This window comes from Mastigoproctus giganteus, chromosome 2 (genome assembly GCF_048544385.1).
Source record: "Mastigoproctus giganteus isolate SK-2022 chromosome 2, ASM4854438v1, whole genome shotgun sequence".
Classification (NCBI taxonomy): domain Eukaryota; kingdom Metazoa; phylum Arthropoda; class Arachnida; order Uropygi; family Thelyphonidae; genus Mastigoproctus; species Mastigoproctus giganteus.
The window spans coordinates 228,377,613-228,395,650 of record NC_143576.1 but is presented as its reverse complement, the minus strand read 5'-3'; the positions used below and the strand labels follow the sequence as shown (position 1 = coordinate 228,395,650).

At 37.2% G+C, this 18,038-nt stretch overlaps 1 protein-coding gene across 1 annotated transcript in view; it reads left to right on the top strand.

The window, feature by feature from the left end:
• LOC150090213 (uncharacterized) overlaps positions 1-18,038 on the top strand; it is a 184,786-nt gene that overhangs the window by 79,868 nt on the left and 86,880 nt on the right. Inside the window, exon 8 of the mRNA XM_090390206.1 lies at positions 2,813-2,915. Coding sequence (XP_090246332.1) covers positions 2,813-2,915 — 103 coding nt within the window. The remainder of the gene's footprint in view (positions 1-2,812; positions 2,916-18,038) is intronic.

The window sequence follows — 18,038 nt, the reverse complement described above, 5'->3', positions numbered from 1 at the left end:
TATAAAAGCAAAGATATATTAAGCACAAATTTACCCTTTATTACCTTACCAATTAAAAAATTAAATGATACGTGAAAATCAGAAGCATATACGTGATAATCGGAATAATTAATATGTACTGTAATATGTACATACAACCTAGTTGACATTTCTGTTCACTGACAGTTGTGGGGGGGGGTTAAAATTTAAAACAGTAAAAAGATAAGCAATCAATAACAAAGAACACGGCACACAAATTGCAAGTAACATGATACGTCAAGTGAGAATGGAGTAACGAGTTACAAAGCTTTAAAAATAGGAATGAAGAGAAGATCTGAAAATTAATTTTTTTTATATGATTGAAGATTTCATGGAAGTGTAAACACATTTCATCATAATAACCCACAGAATTCCAGCTGTTGGTATTATTGCAAATTCAGTAAGATTGAGTTTATTGTCCGTTTATGATAGATTTCACTAACAGAAAAGCCCAATAAACAGGTGATTGTTAATTGTTTTATGGTTGTGACCGCCAGAATTTCGACCGAACCACGCGGTACTGTCGGAGACAATCGTAGGGTAATCTCCAGTGCTGCGGTCTCTTGCCCCAATTAAACGGCATGCTGTCGCAATTAAGCGAAGTAAACCATGGCTATTTTCTCGATTGGTTTCTGTTTCTTAAGATTTGCCCCAAATAAACGGCTGCCCTGATTAACTGGTGGCCCAAATAACCGGAATCCACTGTATTAACAAAATAAGACAGTTTCAGTACAGTACCATTAGGCATTCAGTTGCTAATTATTGATTGAAGGCATGCTGCTGTTTGTATTTATTTTTATCGGATTGGAAATCTTACTCCTGTAGGCTTGATAGTTGAGAAATCTTTGGCAATTGATTTACGAGATGGAGTGCATTCGGAAACATTCTGTTCATATGCTCGAGTCTGGAGAAGTTAGATTTGAATTGTTGTTGGTTTCTTGAATTTTCTCTGTTGGGGGCTTGCTGTTATTATGTTAGCTGTATTTGGTGAATTGCATGCAGAAGTTATCAATTTTGCAAGAAGCATGACTGACTCTATGATCTGTTGCTGAGGCTTCCCCTGTTTAGGTTTCATAAAGCTGTTGCCTGGATATTTTATGGGGAAAACCAAGTTTGCTGTTGATCCATCTTAGAACCCAATACTCTAGGGAAAGGAATTACTTGACAGTTACTCGAAGGGGCTCCAAACCAGGTTTCGGAAGTATATGACAGTATTGGAAAGGTGCATCTTTGAACATGATTTATGACTTTTTTTTTTCCCCTCTTTATCTTGGATCAACTCCATTTCTTGTTTGATCAGCCATTTTGATTTTTGAAGTTTTTTAGTAATATGTAAATACAGGGAATTAAAAGAAAGATTTTTGTCAAATACTACTCCTAGTCTTTGTGGGCATAGACAATTGGAATTAAGACCTATGCAATTTTAATTTGTATGTGGTTTGGTTGTTTCTGTAAGAAGTAAATTATCTGAGCAGATTTGCTTTCATTGATAGTGAGATTGAGTTCTTTCAGATACTTGATAATTCTGTACATATGTAAATTTACATCATGGCTAACTGCGAATATCACCATAGGCTTTTGAAATAGTAAATAGCTTCAGATCATTGGCATATGTCAGCACATTTGAATTTCATTGCAGAAGTGGTTGTAGAGATGCTGCAAATATAGTACTGTAGAGTACACCTCCTTGAGAAATGCCTGTTGTGGTTGTGACAAGAATATCATATGCTAGCAGGGAACAGAGATATTTGTGATTTAGGCTGTACTATGTGAGATCACCTCTGTGTCAATGAGAAAATGATTTTTAGTATCTTGACAGCTTTCCCATGATCAGTGTTGTTGAATGCACCTTTGATGTCTGAACAAAAGACATTGCGTTAATTTTGTATTGCTGAATTTTTTTTATGTATATAGCCTCCATAATTTTTATTTTTTTCTCAACATCTCCCCACCATAATTGTTTTTTAATTTTGCTTTGCACTACAGCCATGTTCTGCTAGTTTAGATTTGTAGAAAAGCATTTAAAATAGATAAAAAAAAAAATGCACGAGTGTAAAGTAAGTTGTGTGTTGCAAAACGGTTTTAAAATTATGGGGGGAAAGAATATATTGGCAAAAACAAAAGTAAAATTAAGGCAGCTGTATACTCTAATGCATTAAGGGCTTAAACCTCAGGCTGTGAAAGAGTTAGACTATGTATATATTAGTGCACTTGCATCATTAATACACAGCCCATTATAGATTAGCAAATATTTCCAATAGCGGCATCGTTTAAGTTACATCTCATATTGTGAATACCTTCACGACGAGTTGCCATGACATTGCACTACCTCGAATAAGTAACAGTTCACCCGAAGGAGAAGACTGTTGTTACTTATTTTCAGTGGATACCACTACCCAGACGGCACCGTTTCAGGGTTATTTGGCCCTTCTTCGGTGGGTGGGTAGGTACCCAAGTGATGTAATGATGACTAAACAGTTGTGAAGTATATCTCCACAATGAGAGATGCCTGATGGTTTATTGATGTTTCTTACTCTGAATTTTAAATATATATTTAAAGTAGCTTTTCTTCACTTCTGTAACAAAAAAAATTCATTTGTCTATAAAATTTTGTTGACAATCCCATTCTCCTCCACTAAACATGTGCATATTGCCAGTTTGTAACTGTTCTTCTTCCTCCTCCCCCATCTAAAAAATTTTTTTTTTCAATTACACTGAGTTTACATTGTTATAAAAACATGTAGTTATTACTTGACATAATTTTCATAGCTAATATCATAATACCTGTTCTCAGTTATTATAGGCCTTTACCTGTTAGTACTTGTTATGAAGTATTTCAAGAAAAAAAAGGAACATGATCGAAGGAAAATGTTTGATATGATTAGAAAAAATCATAGGTGAGTTTGTGCTTTTCAATGCTGTTATTATTACTAAGCCATAGAAGCCCAGCATAATTATTACTACACTAATTATAAATTTATTTGAATTTTATGTAATTATGAACTATGATTACTTAAAAACATTAAGAAAATTTAAGAAATTAAAAACATAAGGAAAGTTTGTTTTCACTCTTGATTTTAGTCTGTAGACATATAAGAGGAACTATTTCTTGGTGAGAAATTACATTGACATAGACACTTAATTCTTCAGTTAGTGTTTAATGACATTTCAAATTTAGTAAGGAATAGATATTGAAATAGGATTTTACTGTGTATAATAATGGCTTGAGCTCCAAAAAGAATGAAGCTAGTCTGTGGGTTCTTTCATTATTCAAACTTTTCATGTTCAGACTTTTAATGATGTAAGGTATATACACAAACAGACTGCCCACCCAGGTTGAGATAATGGAGAAAAAAAATTATATATATATATATATTTATATTTGATGGTACAAACCAGAGCTATAATGCTCAACACGTTCTACGTTGATATCAATATTTGTAAAAGAATAAGAGAAGTTTACCTCAATATGATACGTAGAACACTTTCGTATGATACTCTCCAGAAATTAAAACAAGAATAATTAACAATAATTAAAAATCAAATGAGCACAATTAAAAATCAATTTAACACAATTAAAAATTAAGTAAAAATTAATTAATGAAAAAAATTGCAAAACGATTTTCCTTCCTGAAGTTGTGATCACCGGAATGAAAATTACTGAATGGGGATTATTTGTCTTTATACATGCACGTAAAGGTGGTTGTTTTTTGGTTTTTAGGAGCATTATCAACTAAGGCCATATTGCTCTGGGGATATGCGGTGGTCATTCCCTGACCTTTCCACATCTGGTGGTCATTCCCTGACCTTTTCACTCGTATTTGGTGGTTATGGGCTCAAACCCCGGTCTAATCAAGAAGCATGTGCTACGCACTGCTGCTCCTGCCCACCTGGCTATGGAGGCACCACGCATAAAGGACCACGAGTCGAGATTAGATATGGTCGGCGAACATTAACAGAATTATGTAAAATAATTTCTATGACACTATTAATTGCAGAAACCATCGAAATTAAATTACATGAGAATTCTGTTAATGTTTGCCAGCCACATCTAATCTCTGACTTGTGGTCCTTTATGTGCATGCGCGAAGACAGATAATCCCTATTTAAGTTCCATGCTCATCCCTATTTGGTAATTTTCATTCGTTTGATCACAGAATACGGTCAAAGCATTGTCAGCTTCAGGAAGAAAAATCGTTTTGCAATTTTTTTCATTAAATTAATTTTTACTTAATTTTTAATTGCGTTAAATTTATTTTTAATTGTGTTCATTTGATTTTAAATTATTGTTAATTATTTCTTACTGTAATGTAAGATTTTCGATTTTTTAATTGTTTTTGTTTTAATTTTTGGAGAGAATCATATGGAAGTGTTCTACTTATCATATTGAGGTAAATTTCTCTTATTCTTTTATAAATATATATATATATGACTGTAATTTTATGTTTCAATAAAAAGAAAGTATGCCAGTAGCGTGGCAAACCATTAGAGCGAAGAAGAGTTTAGCATGCAAAATTAAGAATAGAGTACTGTTGGAGAAACATTATTAATAATTTAAAAATTAGAGTCCAAATTAAAGGAAAATTTAGTGGTGACCCCTTTGCTAAGCACTAGTTTCCGAATTGTGGAAAATATCACTATATGTAAATGTAACCAGCCAACAATACAGAAATAAGTAAAAATAGAGAAAAAAATAAAAAGCATTAGCATTAGTAGAGGCATTTGATGCAAGAAAGCAAGCTTATGCAGCATCAGCCAAAAAAAAAAAAAAACCCACTTCCACTTCACCCCTCTGTTCGTTCAAAATACCTGTCCAGCTGAGCCTTAAACTTATTTAGGCTATCAACCTCCACCACAAGGGATGGCAGTCTGTTCCACCAACCAACCACCCGCTGGCTAAAGGCAAATTTCCGCACGTCTATCCTACATCTGTCTTTCCTCAATTTGAATTTATGCCCTCTCAGGTGATTTTTCTGAGCTAGAGGAAGAATCCCATCAGCATTGAGCATGCTTAAACCATTCAAGGCTTTATACACCTCTATCAGATCACCTCGCTGGTGCCTAGTCTCCAGACATTGTAATTTGCAAAACTTAAGCCTTTCTTCGTAAGAGCACCCCTTTGTTCCATTCACTAATCTTGTTGCCCTTCTCTGTACTCGTTCCAGCAGCTCTACATCCTTCTTGAAATGAGGCCTCCAGACCTGTATACAGTACTCTAGGTGTGGCCTGACCATTGCCTTATACAATGGAATAATCACCTCCTTATCCCTGCTGGAAAAATTCCTGTATATACTCCATGAGCTACTCTTGCAGCCCGTCTGCACTGCTCAGAGAACTTCATATCTGCCTGCACAATCACCCCCAAGTCCCTTTCATTCTCTACCACTGTCAGTGTAGTACCACAGAGTTGATACGTTGCTCTGGGGTTGCTTTTTCCCATGTGTAGTACTTTACATTTGTCAATGTTAAACTTCATTTGCCACCTCTCAGCCCATCTGCTCAACCTTTCCAGATCCTGTTGCAGCAGCATAGTGTCAGTAGTGTCCTTGACAACCCTGCCAACCTTTGTATCATCTGCAAACTTGGACATTAAGCTTGATATACCATCATCAATATCATTTATAAATACAGAAAACAATAATGGACCCAACACTGAGCCCTGAGGGACTCCACTAATAACATTAGTCCACGATGAGCAGTGTCCATTGATTACCACTCTCTGTCTTCTCCCCCTCAACCACCCCTTTATCCATAGCAGCAATTTGCCTCCAATGTCACACTGCTCCAATTTGTGTAGCAGTCTTCCATGTGCAACAGTATCAAAAGCCTTTCTAAGATCCAAGTATATAATATCAAAGTTATTCCCTGCATCCAGTTCTTTTGTGACTGCATCATAGTATCCAATCAAGTTGGTCAGGCAAGACTTCCCCTTAACAAAACCATGCTGTGTCTGAGCTATAACTGAAGTCTTGTCTAAATGATCCTGCAGTGCTTCTTTAACCAGTGCCTCCATTAATTTTCCTGGAACAGAAGTTAAGCTCACAGGTCTATAATTACTTGTGTCAGCCTTTGATCCTCCTTTGTGAATTGGGGTCACATTTGCACATTTCCAGTCTATGGGTACCTCCCCTGAGTCCAAGGAAGCTCTCATAATTATGGCTAAGGGTTTGCTTACTTCCTTTGCTGCCTCCTTTAATATAACTGGATAGATCCCATCCACCCCGGGTGCCTTTCTTGTGTTTATCTTCAACAGTTTCTCCTCCACTTTACTCCCAGTTATTTCAAGATTCTGTAGCTTACTGCTAGAGTTGAATACACCTCTGGCATTCCCCTTGCCGAACAACTCCTGATGTGTGAATGTCGATGCAAAATATTCATTTAGTTTGTTAGCTACCTGAGCAGGATCATCAACAGTTGACCCATCAATATCAAGTGGACCAATCTGATTCATCCCCTTCCTTCTAGAGTTTACATAAGTAAAGAACTCTTTGCTGTTTTTCTTTGCATCCCCTGCCAAGGATTTCTCGTAATCTGCCTTCACCTGCCTAACCTCCTTTGTAACTTGGTTGCATATCAACTTGTATCTATCATAGGCTTCTGTGTCATGTGTTAATTTGTAAGTATCCCATGCATTTTTCTTCTCTGCCATATGCCTCATTAGTTCATCTGACATCCATTTTGGCCTACACCTTGAACAATATTTCTTAGTTGGTATGTAAAGCCTAGTAGCTTCCAAGATAAGTTCTTTGAATGCTTCCCATTTTGAATTTGCTGTTGGTAACATCATCAGTTGGTCCCACTGTATAGAATTTAAATACTGTCTCAGTCCATCGTAGTCGCCTTTACGGAAGCAATAACCCTTCCCTTTACCCCTAATGGTAGTTACCTCTTTCAGTAAATCCCACTTCAGCACACTGTGATCACTGCCACCTAGTGGTGGCAGTGATCACAGCAAAAGTAAAAAGTAGAACATAATATTATGCTTTGCTCTACTATACTTATTTTTTATTTTCACTTAATTTTGCATTTATTTCTGCTGTGTAACATTCTATTCATTTGGATTTAATTAGAATTATATTTACATCGTAGTAGTGTGATGAATTGCTAATGCTGCATCTGTGCTGCCCTATATAGCCTAACTTATTTCCCTATATATATATATATATATATATATATATATATGTATATGTGTTTAGCAGTTGCTTTGTCTGTTCAGTAGTTTGGTTTTTCCATGTGAGTGTTACTTCTCTGTCCCATTTATTTTACACTACATATGGACCACCGTTGTACAAATCTATTGCACCGGCAGTGTGACCTAGTATCATTCTTTCACCACATGAATATGTGTAGCATTCGAAATGTAGTGGTTCCCTGACCATTATGGCCTCGTGGTCCACTGATGAGATGGGACATAATGGTCAGTCTTTTCTATTCAATTCGATATTATGGTATGTTCTACTTTTTTATTTTTACTTTTTTCTGTTTTTTTACTTATTTCTGTATTGTTGGCTGGTTACATTTACGTATAGTGATATTTCACACAATTCGAAAACCGATGCTTAGCAAAGGGTGGCACCGCTAAATTTTCCTTTAATTTGGGCTCTAATTTTTATATTATTTAATAATATTTCTCCAACAGTACTCTGTTCTTAATTTTACACGTTAAAATCTTCACTCTACTAGTTTGCCATGCTACTGGCATACTTTCATTTCTTTTTGTTGAAACATAAAATTACAGTTAAATATACGCAACATGTTGTTTTTTTTTTTTTTTTGATTTGGTAGTTGTTGGCGCATCGGCTTCTGTGGCCATATTGCACCTCCCAAGGTTTTTGCAGTACTTTGATCCAAGCCCGAGGCGGGAATCGAACCCGCGACCTTTGGGTTGCCGGGCAGGTACTTTACCCACTCGGCTAGCCCGGTCGGCGCAACATGTTGTGGTTTTTGCATATTTGCTGCCACTGATGTCTGCTCTACTATCCTTATAAAAACTTTAATTTCCAGCAAGAAACTTTAATTTTGCACTTATTTCTGCTGTCTAATATTTGATTCATTTGGATTTAATTAAAATCATGTGTGTGTGTGTGTGTGTGTGTGTGTGTGTGTGTGTTGTGTGTGTGTGTGTGTGTGTGTGCGCTTGCGTATGTGTGTGTGTGATATTGATAAAAATAATAGGATATAATGACATTACTGAAAGTCTAAGCAAACAAGAAAAAGTATTAAATTATTAAACTGGGTTATAGATCTGGGACGCTACTAGTTATAGCAGAAATACCCAGCAACCATAATGAAATATAAACAAATGTATTTTATCAGTGTATTGGGTAGGGGTGCTGACCTGTCAAGTGTAATTACAATAGAAAAAAATTGAGAATGCCAGCAAGGTTAAAGCAGATTACCTGAAATTAAATGGAATTAAGATTAACATAAAAAATAATAATGATAACAAAAATGGTACTTAATGCAGTGGGTCCTAGGACTTTAACTACTTCTTTAAAGGATCGGCAGCCAAAACCATAGGAGCCACCACAATAAGCAGGGTCTCTGTTTCTGTTATGATATATACGTACGAAATGTATACATCATAGCCGACTAAAGCCTGTAATCCGACATTGGCAGTCTAGTCTGCACAGGAATCGCAGAGAGGAAGTTGTTTTAGCTCGCCCTTCCGCATAGGACATAGTCATCTGACACATGCATTTCTGCTGAGGGCAGATGACTGTCCTATGTGTGAGAACTGTGACACCTATTTAAGTATACGTCACATTTTAAAGTGTCCACGTTTTAGACATGAACGTGATTTTTATTTTACCGCTTTTAGTCATCGACTGAGCCTTATACACTCAGTCAGATTTTATCAGACAATGACCTTGTGTCTGCTGTTTTTAGCTTTTTAAAATCAGTAAGTCTTCTTACACGTATTTAAAATTGAATTGCTATTTCTTTGTTGATATATTTTTTACTCTTATACATTTTATGTCTATGTTATATCTCGACATGGTGGCCTAACTAATTAGGTCACTGAATGTTTTAACTTTTTGTATATGACCTGGATTTGGCGCATTATAGTCTTAGTTGCTGATGCGCCAACAAAACCCAAATCAAATCAAATCATAGCCGACTCGACAGGATCAAAAGGAAGGAATAAAATTCAAACATAAATAAAGTAAAGTAAAGTTAAAAAGCTAAAATAATGCTGATTAAATCCTGTTAAAGGAAAATTGAATGAAAGTTTGAATTAAAAAATGAAGGCAAAAAGCTCAGTATGAAATTTAGTAAGTTGTCAGGTTTTTGACAACTTACTGTATGCTTAGACTGGAATCGGTGAAAGTATCTGAGTGTAGCGAATACAGAGCTACATCTGAGATCAAACATGAAAGCTGATAGTTGTCTGTACAGTTTGTTTGTTTGTTATTTGGTTTTTAGCAGCATTAGCAACTAAGGCCATATTGCTCTGGGATATGCGGTGGTCATTCCCTGACCTTTCCACATCCTCCGTATTTGGTGGTGACGGGCTCGAACACCGGTCTAATCAAGAAGTGTGTGTGCTACGCACTGCTGCTCCTTCCCACCTGGCTACGGAGGTGCCTGTCTGTACAGTATATTTATATCAGTTGAAATAACCCGAGTGAGGGGGGGGGAAGGAATTAAATACCAGTGCCACCTACAAGTCCATCACTAACAACATATATTTATATCAGTTGAAATAACAACTTTCAACAGTATATTTATACTGTTGAAAGTTGTACTGCTGATTTTAAGTTTCTTGCTTTCAGCAAGAAACTTAAAATCAGCTTTAACAATTACAGATTTCCTTATATTTATTTCATACGGTTAACCCTTCCCTTCTCTTCCATCGTGCAGTATGACTAATGACTTTTGAAGTCATGATGGACATCATGGGGAGATCCAATCTTCCTTACATTTCTAGGGTACAGCTCTAAAAGGTGTTTACAGGCCGGCTGCTAGTTAGTACACTTTACTGAACCTATTGGTAACTCTTTAAGAGATTTCCGGATCAGCTAGTGTATAAGCTTGCTACCTCTACTTTGCCAGATAGTGACTGGAGGGAGTCCGAGTAGTGTGTATGCGGGGGCATTGTCGAGGCCATGTTATGTCAAGGATCTGGATATATTCTTACCATGTGTACGGCATATCGCAAAATTTTATTACTTCATACAGCATGTCCCACCCACTTTTTCTTACTATTGAATACCCCATGAATTGTCAAATTAATAATAAATTAGTAAGCTTATCTGCGAAAATATCTAAACCTTCCTAGTTAATTTCACAAATATACGTGGTCTCAATTCTAATCTCAACGACGTCCATTTCCACTTGCAGTCTGCCAAACCCCATGTACTTTTTCTGACAGAATCTCAGTTATCGGTTGATTCAACTACTGCTCATCTCAGTTTCCCAAATTATTCAGTGTATGATTCCTTTCACCTCAAAGGTGGTACTTGTGCATGTCTGTTCCGATATTCCCTGTGAGACTTGGTGATTTGGAATCTCCTCTTTTTGATCTTCTGTCACTTAAAATCTCTCTACCTCATTCTGTCAAATTCAGCTGTTGTCTCTACCATTCTCCCAACTCCACTAATCACTTGGAGCTCTTCGATTTCCTCTCTTTGCAACTTGACTTTCTCTAGTCCAACTTTCTTAACAGTGAGGTAATTTTTCCTTGGTGATTTTAATGTTCACAATTCCAGCTGTCTTCTGTTTTCTAGTCACACCGACCCAGCTGGTCGAGATGCTGAGCCTTTTGCAATTACTAATGACCTTGCACAGATTGTTCATTTACGTACAAGAATACAGGACAATTCTAACCATACAGCCAACACGCATATTTCATACCCAAGTAGACAAAAACCCCACATGCTTCAGGTTCATTACTTCCTACAAGTACAGTTATGCCCATAAACTTGGCAAAACTTTGGAAAGGTTACTTAAACCTATCATGGGCATCCTTCCTGATAGTAGAATAATTAATAACAATATACCAGTTATTAATGATCTGAATACTGACATCTTTCATGTTCAAACTGTTGACTTCAATAGTCTATTTACTAGCATAGATCTAACCAACTTAAGATTGGTCTTGAATGAAATTTACAATAACTACAAACATATTATTGGTTGTAATTCAGTTTATTGGAACAATCTCATAAATATATGCATTTCCAATAATTGCATTTTTTATGGCAAATCTGTATACTTGCAAACCAGAGGTACCCCTATTTTAGCGGGGTAGCCCCGTTAGCTGTGTCTTAGCCAACCTATATCTATACTGGTCTGAGACCTCTACCCTCAGACATAAAGCTTTACAGATATATTGATGACTTGTTAGTATTCAACTACCCTACATTTATACAGGACTTTTCTGGTATTTACCGTTCAGAACTTACTCTGGAGGAAACAAATAATAATGACTTTTCAGCCAATTATGTATACCTGGATATTAATATCAACAGCCCTCATGCCACAATCAACATATAGGCGCCTCTGTAGCCAGGTGGGAAGGAGCAGCAGTGCGTAGCACACGCTTCTTGATTAGACCAGGGTTCGAGCCCGTCACCACCAAATACGGAGGATGCGGAAAGATCAGGGAATGACCACCGCATATCCCGGAGCAATATGGCCTTAGTTGCTAATGCTCCTAAAAACCAAAATAACAAACATAACAATAACAATCAACATATATAATAAAAGAGATGCTTTTAACTTTAATGTAGTCAGTTTTACTCATTGTCACTCTAACATTTCTAAAAAAGTACATTCTTGTTCTTGTAGGAATGAAATCCTTTATTCCACACTCCACTTTAAAACCCCGTCCTTTATCTAAACCTTGGTTTTCCAATAAATGTGCTAAGGCTGTTCAAGAGAAGAATGTTGCATATCGTAATTGGCCTGTTTCCAATTCTTCAGTTTCATTTTCTGCCTACACCAAAGCTCGCAACAATTGTAAAGCAGTTATTAATCAGTCCAAACTAGATTTTGAACAGGCTAAGAGTAGAAAATTTGCTTCTTGCCCTAATGGTAGCTGAGCATTCTGGTCTCTTGCCAAAGCTATTAGCCGCAACTTTTGCCCATCTCTGCTCCCACCTCTGTCAAAACCAGATGGTTATGTTGTCACTTCAGCCAAGGATAAAGCTGACCTGTTAGCATCCCATTTTTCTTCCAACTCATGTATTAATAATCTTGGTAAAAGATCATTAATACATGAATTGGAAGAAAAACCTCCCACCATTCCCAACACACTCCATTCAATGCCTCCTGTGGTCTTCTGTCAAAAGGATGTCAGAAGGATTTTGACAAACTTTAATGCTAAGAAAGCTCCAGGTCCTGATGGTGTTTCTCCACTTATTCTCAAAACCTGTGCTTCCGAACTTACTCCTATTCTTTGCTGCCTTTTATAAATTTTTTTATTCGAAAGGTGTTTTTCCTTCTACTTGGAAATTTGCTCATATCCAGCCAGTTCCTAAAAAGGGTGACAAATTCTTCCCGTCCAATTATCGTTCCATTGCAATTGCTTCTACTCTTTCTAAAAGTAATGGAGAAATCAATTAACCACCAACTCTTAAACTACCTAGAAACCTTCCGTCTGATCAACGATCGCCAGTATGGATTCCGTCAGTGTCGATGATCTGGTTCTAATATTCTGACTTCTGATATTCTGGTATTCATCATCTGATATTCTGGCTTCATCATCATCATCAGCCATTTTCAATCCACTGAAGGATGAAGGCCTCTCCAGCAACTTTCCAGTTCCTTCTGTTTTGAGCACTGGCCATCCATTTACTACCCACAAACTCATTAATTTCATCTATCCATCTCCGCCTTTGTCTTCCAGGTTTCCTTCTAGCTCCTCTTGGATACCATTCTGTTATTTTCTTAGTCCATCTGTCATCATGTCTTTGAGCTATGTGTCCTGCCCAAGACCATTTTAGTTCTTTAGTTTTGATAAGAATGTCCTTTACTTGAGTTTGCTGCCTAATCCATGCGTTTCTCTTCTTATCTAACAGTCTGATTCCCAATAGGCGCCTCCGTAGCCAGGTGGGAAGGAGCAGCAGTGCGTAGCACACGCTTCTTGATTAGACCGGGGTTCGAGCCCGTCACCACCAAATACGGAGGATGCGGAAAGGTCAGGGAATGACCACCGCATATCCCGGAGCAAATGGCCTTAGTTGCTAATGCTCCTAAAAATCAAAAAATAAAAAATAAAAAAATAACTGATTCCCAATATGATTCGTTCCATTCTTCGCTGTGTAGTTCTCAGCTTCTCTTCCATTCTTTTGGTGAGTGCCCAAGTTTCACTTCCATAAGTCATGGTCGGGAGTATACATTGGTTCATTATTTTACGTTTCAGACAAACTGGGATATTGCTCTTCAGTATGTGACTATATTTCCTGAATGCTATCCATCCAAAATTTATTCTTCTCTTGACTTCCAGCCATTTATCATTATTACAGCTAATAACTTGTCCCAGGTAAATATATGACTCCACCTTTTCAATTACTGCTCCTTCAATCATTATTTCCCTTTCTGTGGCATACTTGTTCATCATTACTTTTGTTTTAGCCATATTCATCTTTAGTCCAAAATCCTTACTAGCTGTGCATAACTGATTAAGATTTTCCTCTAATTCTTTGGGATCGTGGCTTATGACCACAATGTCATCTGCAAATCATAAATGGGTTACGTACTCTCCGTTCACATTGACTCCTTTCTGCGACCAGTCTAATCTTCTAAAAGCTTCCTCAAGGGAAGCAGTAAACAGCTTCGGAGATATTGTGTCTCCTTGTCGAACTCCTTTCTCAATTTTAAATTTGCTACTGTCTTTGTGTAGTCTAATAAAGGAGGTAGCACTCTCATATATTTTCTTAAAAATCATAATATATGGAGTATCAATGCCTTGTCTTTCCAGTGCCCGAAACATTGCCTTATGCTGTATGGAGTGAAATACCTTTTCATAATCCACAAATGCCAGGCATAATGGTGTTTTATATTCATTCGCTTTCTCCATTAGCTGTGATATTACATGAAGGTGATCCATAGTTGAGAATCCTGTCCTAAAGCCAGTTTGCTCTTTCGGTTGATTCTCATCAAGTATTCTTTCTAATCTGTTAGTAATGACCCTTGTGAACAACTTGTATTTGTGGGATAACAAGCTAATTGGTCTGTAATTTCCAATTTCTGATTTATCTCCTTTCTTATGCAGCAAAACTATGATTGCATTATTCCACTGCTTAGGCGTCACACCTTTTCTAATGCACTTTGTGAAGAGCCTTGCCAGTTTTTGTGTTATGTCTCTTCCTCCCAATTTTAACAATTCTACAGTAATTCATCTTCCCCCGGGGCTTTCTGATTCTTCATTTTCTTCAATGCATGTTCTACCTCATCAGGAAGAATATTGGTATGTCGTATGTGTTGCTACTTTGCAATCCATCTTCTCCACTGCTGGCATCATTCCCCTGCTCCTTGTATAATTCTCTATAGTAGTCTTCTGCTATTTGAATTATGCCTTCTCTGCTGTTTATAAGTAGACCATTGGTATTCTTCAGTTTCAGTATCATTTGTCTTTCTGTATTACTGCTCATGGGTGCTGATTTAAATCCTTTGTTTTCCCTTAATGCTTGTTCTACTTTTCTTGTGTTAAATCTTCTTATGTCCTCTCTGAGTCTCTTTCTAATGGCTTTGCATAACTCAGTATACTTAATTTTCTCCCTGTCAGTGTTTTTCTTGCTTTTCATTTGTCTTCTTCGGTTCATCATGACAAGTGTTTCTTGACTAATTTTTTCTTCTTTGGATTTCTTTTTCCCTATAGGTTTCTTCAGCTTTCACTTTCAAAAAGTTGTAATATTCCTCGTTGATATTGTGGTCCTCAGCAGTCTGCAGAAGCTCAAACTTGTTCTTAAGTTCCAGTACATATTGCTTTTTCTCCTCTTCTGTTATCTCAAAGGCCTTTGTATTATTTACTTGAGTCAGTTTTTTCCTTTCCTTTCCTACATCTATATCAAGTGTACATCTTACCATTCTGTGATCACTTCCAACATTTACCTTATTCAGGACGGTAACATCATTCACAATATATCTTCTGTTAGTGAGGATGAAGTCGATTTCATTAGTAGTTAATCCATTTGGACTCTTCCATGTCCACTTTCTGTTCACCCTTTTCTTGAAAAAAAGTGTTCATTACTGACAGTCCTTGAGATTCTGCAAATTCCACAAGTCTTTCACCTCTTTCATTTCTTTCACCAATTTCAAAATTTCCTATAGTTCCCCTTTCTGCGCTGTTTTGTCTTTTTCCAACCTTAGCATTGAAGTCCCCCATAATAATAGTGCAGTGGGTTTTCTGCTCATCTAGAAGACTCTCAATTTCAGTGTATATTTCTTCAACCTCTTCATCATCATGGCTCAATGTTGGTGCATAAATCATTATAATGTTTAGCTTGTACCTCTTAGAAATCTTGAGTATTAGTCTTGACACCCTTGGTGATGTACTTTTGAATTCCAAAATGTCGTTTTTAAAATCTTTATGGACCAGAAACCCAACTCCACCTTCACTCCTTTCACTGTTTCCATTGGTGTACAGCAGATTTCCACTTGATAAACTTATAAGTGATTCATTTCTTCTTCTTGTTTCAGCCAAACCGATGATATTCCAATTCATATTTTCTAATTCCTTTTCCAGCTCTAATATCCTGTCTTCACCGATGGGTGATCTTACGTTATAACAGGCCAAGTTCAGTTTCTGTGCATGGCAGCCTGGTCGTACCCAGAGATTCTTAGCACCTTCTGCTTCCACTCTGATCCTCTCGCTGCCATAAGAGGGAGAATGAAAGCTGCTGGGGACTGAGGGCCATTTGTTTCGTCGTGCTTTCATATGCTGGAGGGTTTGGTCTTTTCCTCTTCACACTGACCAGGCGTCTTGAAGAGAACCACTCTACACATTCGTTGCCACCTAAGTGACGTAATAGGGCTTACCATCGAGAAGGTGTGCATGAGTGGATTTTAGGGAGGCAGGCCAACCGGACTTCTCCTAAATCTTCTGTAATAGAGATATATTGGATCCATCAGTGTTTTAGGCTGAGTGTCTGATAACACACAGAATACCTGTTCCCCTCTAAGCCCCCCATTTATGGACAAATTCAATGGAAAAGTTCGGTGAAGCACAAGCAGTTGCTCTTGACATCTCAAAAGCTTTTGATTGTGTTTGGCATAAAGGTCTTCTAAACGAGCTTCCATCTTATGGTTTGCCAACTGTTTTTTGTGATTGGTTATCCAGTTTTCTCTCTGATTGCTCACTGAGGGTGATACTAGATGGTTCTCTGTCTTCTAACTTCTCCACTAATGCTGGTGTTCTCCAAGGTTCAGTTCTTTCCCCCACTCTTTTCCTCTTGTATATTAATGACCTTTCATTGATTGGAAATCCTATCCATAGTTTTGCCGATGATAGCACATTGCATTCCACTTTCCATTTTGAGAAACCTTGCCCTGCTCAATCAGCTTCAACTTCTTGAATATCTGCTACCAATTCCTTAAATGCCGATCTCCAAGTAATTCTCCAGTGGGGCAAAGACAACTTAGTTGATTTCAGTCCTTCTAAAACTCAGTCTTGTCTTATATCTCGCAAAAAGGATTCTTCTGCTCCTATGCTTACCTTTGGTGACACTTCGATTTCTACGCAAGTTGATATATCTCTTTTGGGGATTATCCTGACTTCTAATCTCTCTTGGCACAAGTACATTACAAATATTGCTTCATCTGTATCTAAAAGAACTTGGTTTTCTCTTTTGCTCTCCGCATTAATTTTCTTCCAAACAGCTGTTCACTCTGTGCAAATCGCAAATCCGTCCTGCCATGGAATATTGTTCTCACATCTGGGCCGATGCCCCAAAACCTCTCTCAGACTTCTAGATTCCATTCAGAAGAGGACAGTTAGGTTAATTAATGACTCCTCTCTAACAAAGTCTCTCCATTCGCTATCTCATAAACGTACTGTTTCTGCTGCATGCCTTTTCTACAGATACTTCCATGGGCACTGTTCTTCCGAATTGGCTTCTATTATTCCCGCTCTCTCTTTCACAACAGTCCGAATGCGTAGCACACGCTTCTTGATTAGACCGGGGTTCGAGCCCGTCACCACCAAATACGGAGGATGCGGAAAGGTCAGGGAATGACCACCGCATATCCCGGAGCAATATGGCCTTAGTTGCTAATGCTCCTAAAAAAAAAAAAAAAAAAAAAAAAAAAAAAAAGCAAATAACAATAACACAACAGTCCGAACACGTGCCACCATCAGCCAACATCCATTTACTGTCCAACTTCAAACTCACAGAACCAGCTTTTCATCTTCCTTGATTATTCATTCAACTGCTGTTTTCTGGAACAACCTTCCTTCTTACGTATTTCCTGAAAATTACTGTCTGCAGAAGTTCAAGTGTAATGTCAACAAATAACTTCTTTTGTCTTCTCAACCTCCAACCTAAGCATGGCACCAAGTACTATAGGTTCTAATATGTCTTGTGTTTGGGGTTTTCATAAAAAAAAAAAAAAAAAAACATGCTAACATAATACTCTCTCAGTGCATCAGAATTGCAACAATATGCAATAACAACGGTCTCGTTTTTGACAATATCAAACTATTCCATAATAAATTGTTATGCAACAATTTCCCTGCAGCTTTCCTCTACCATCATTTAAAAAAGCAATAAATATAAAATTCAAAAAACTTATAAACTACAACTTTGATATAAACAACATATTTGCTGTTTGATTTCATATTACTTTCAGGCTTGTACATAATGTATAGTTAATACCCCCTAGCCTCTGTCATGTTTCATGGTGTAGAACGTTTTGCCCACTGATTGGCTTTCTACCGGGGTATTGGGTTTAGTTATGTTCTGTTTGCCGTTTTGTTGACATTATTATTTTTATTTCAATTTTTCTTTCTTTTTACATTTCTTCAATAACAATATTAATTGTTAGCAATTAAATTGGGCATTAGTCCAGGGACC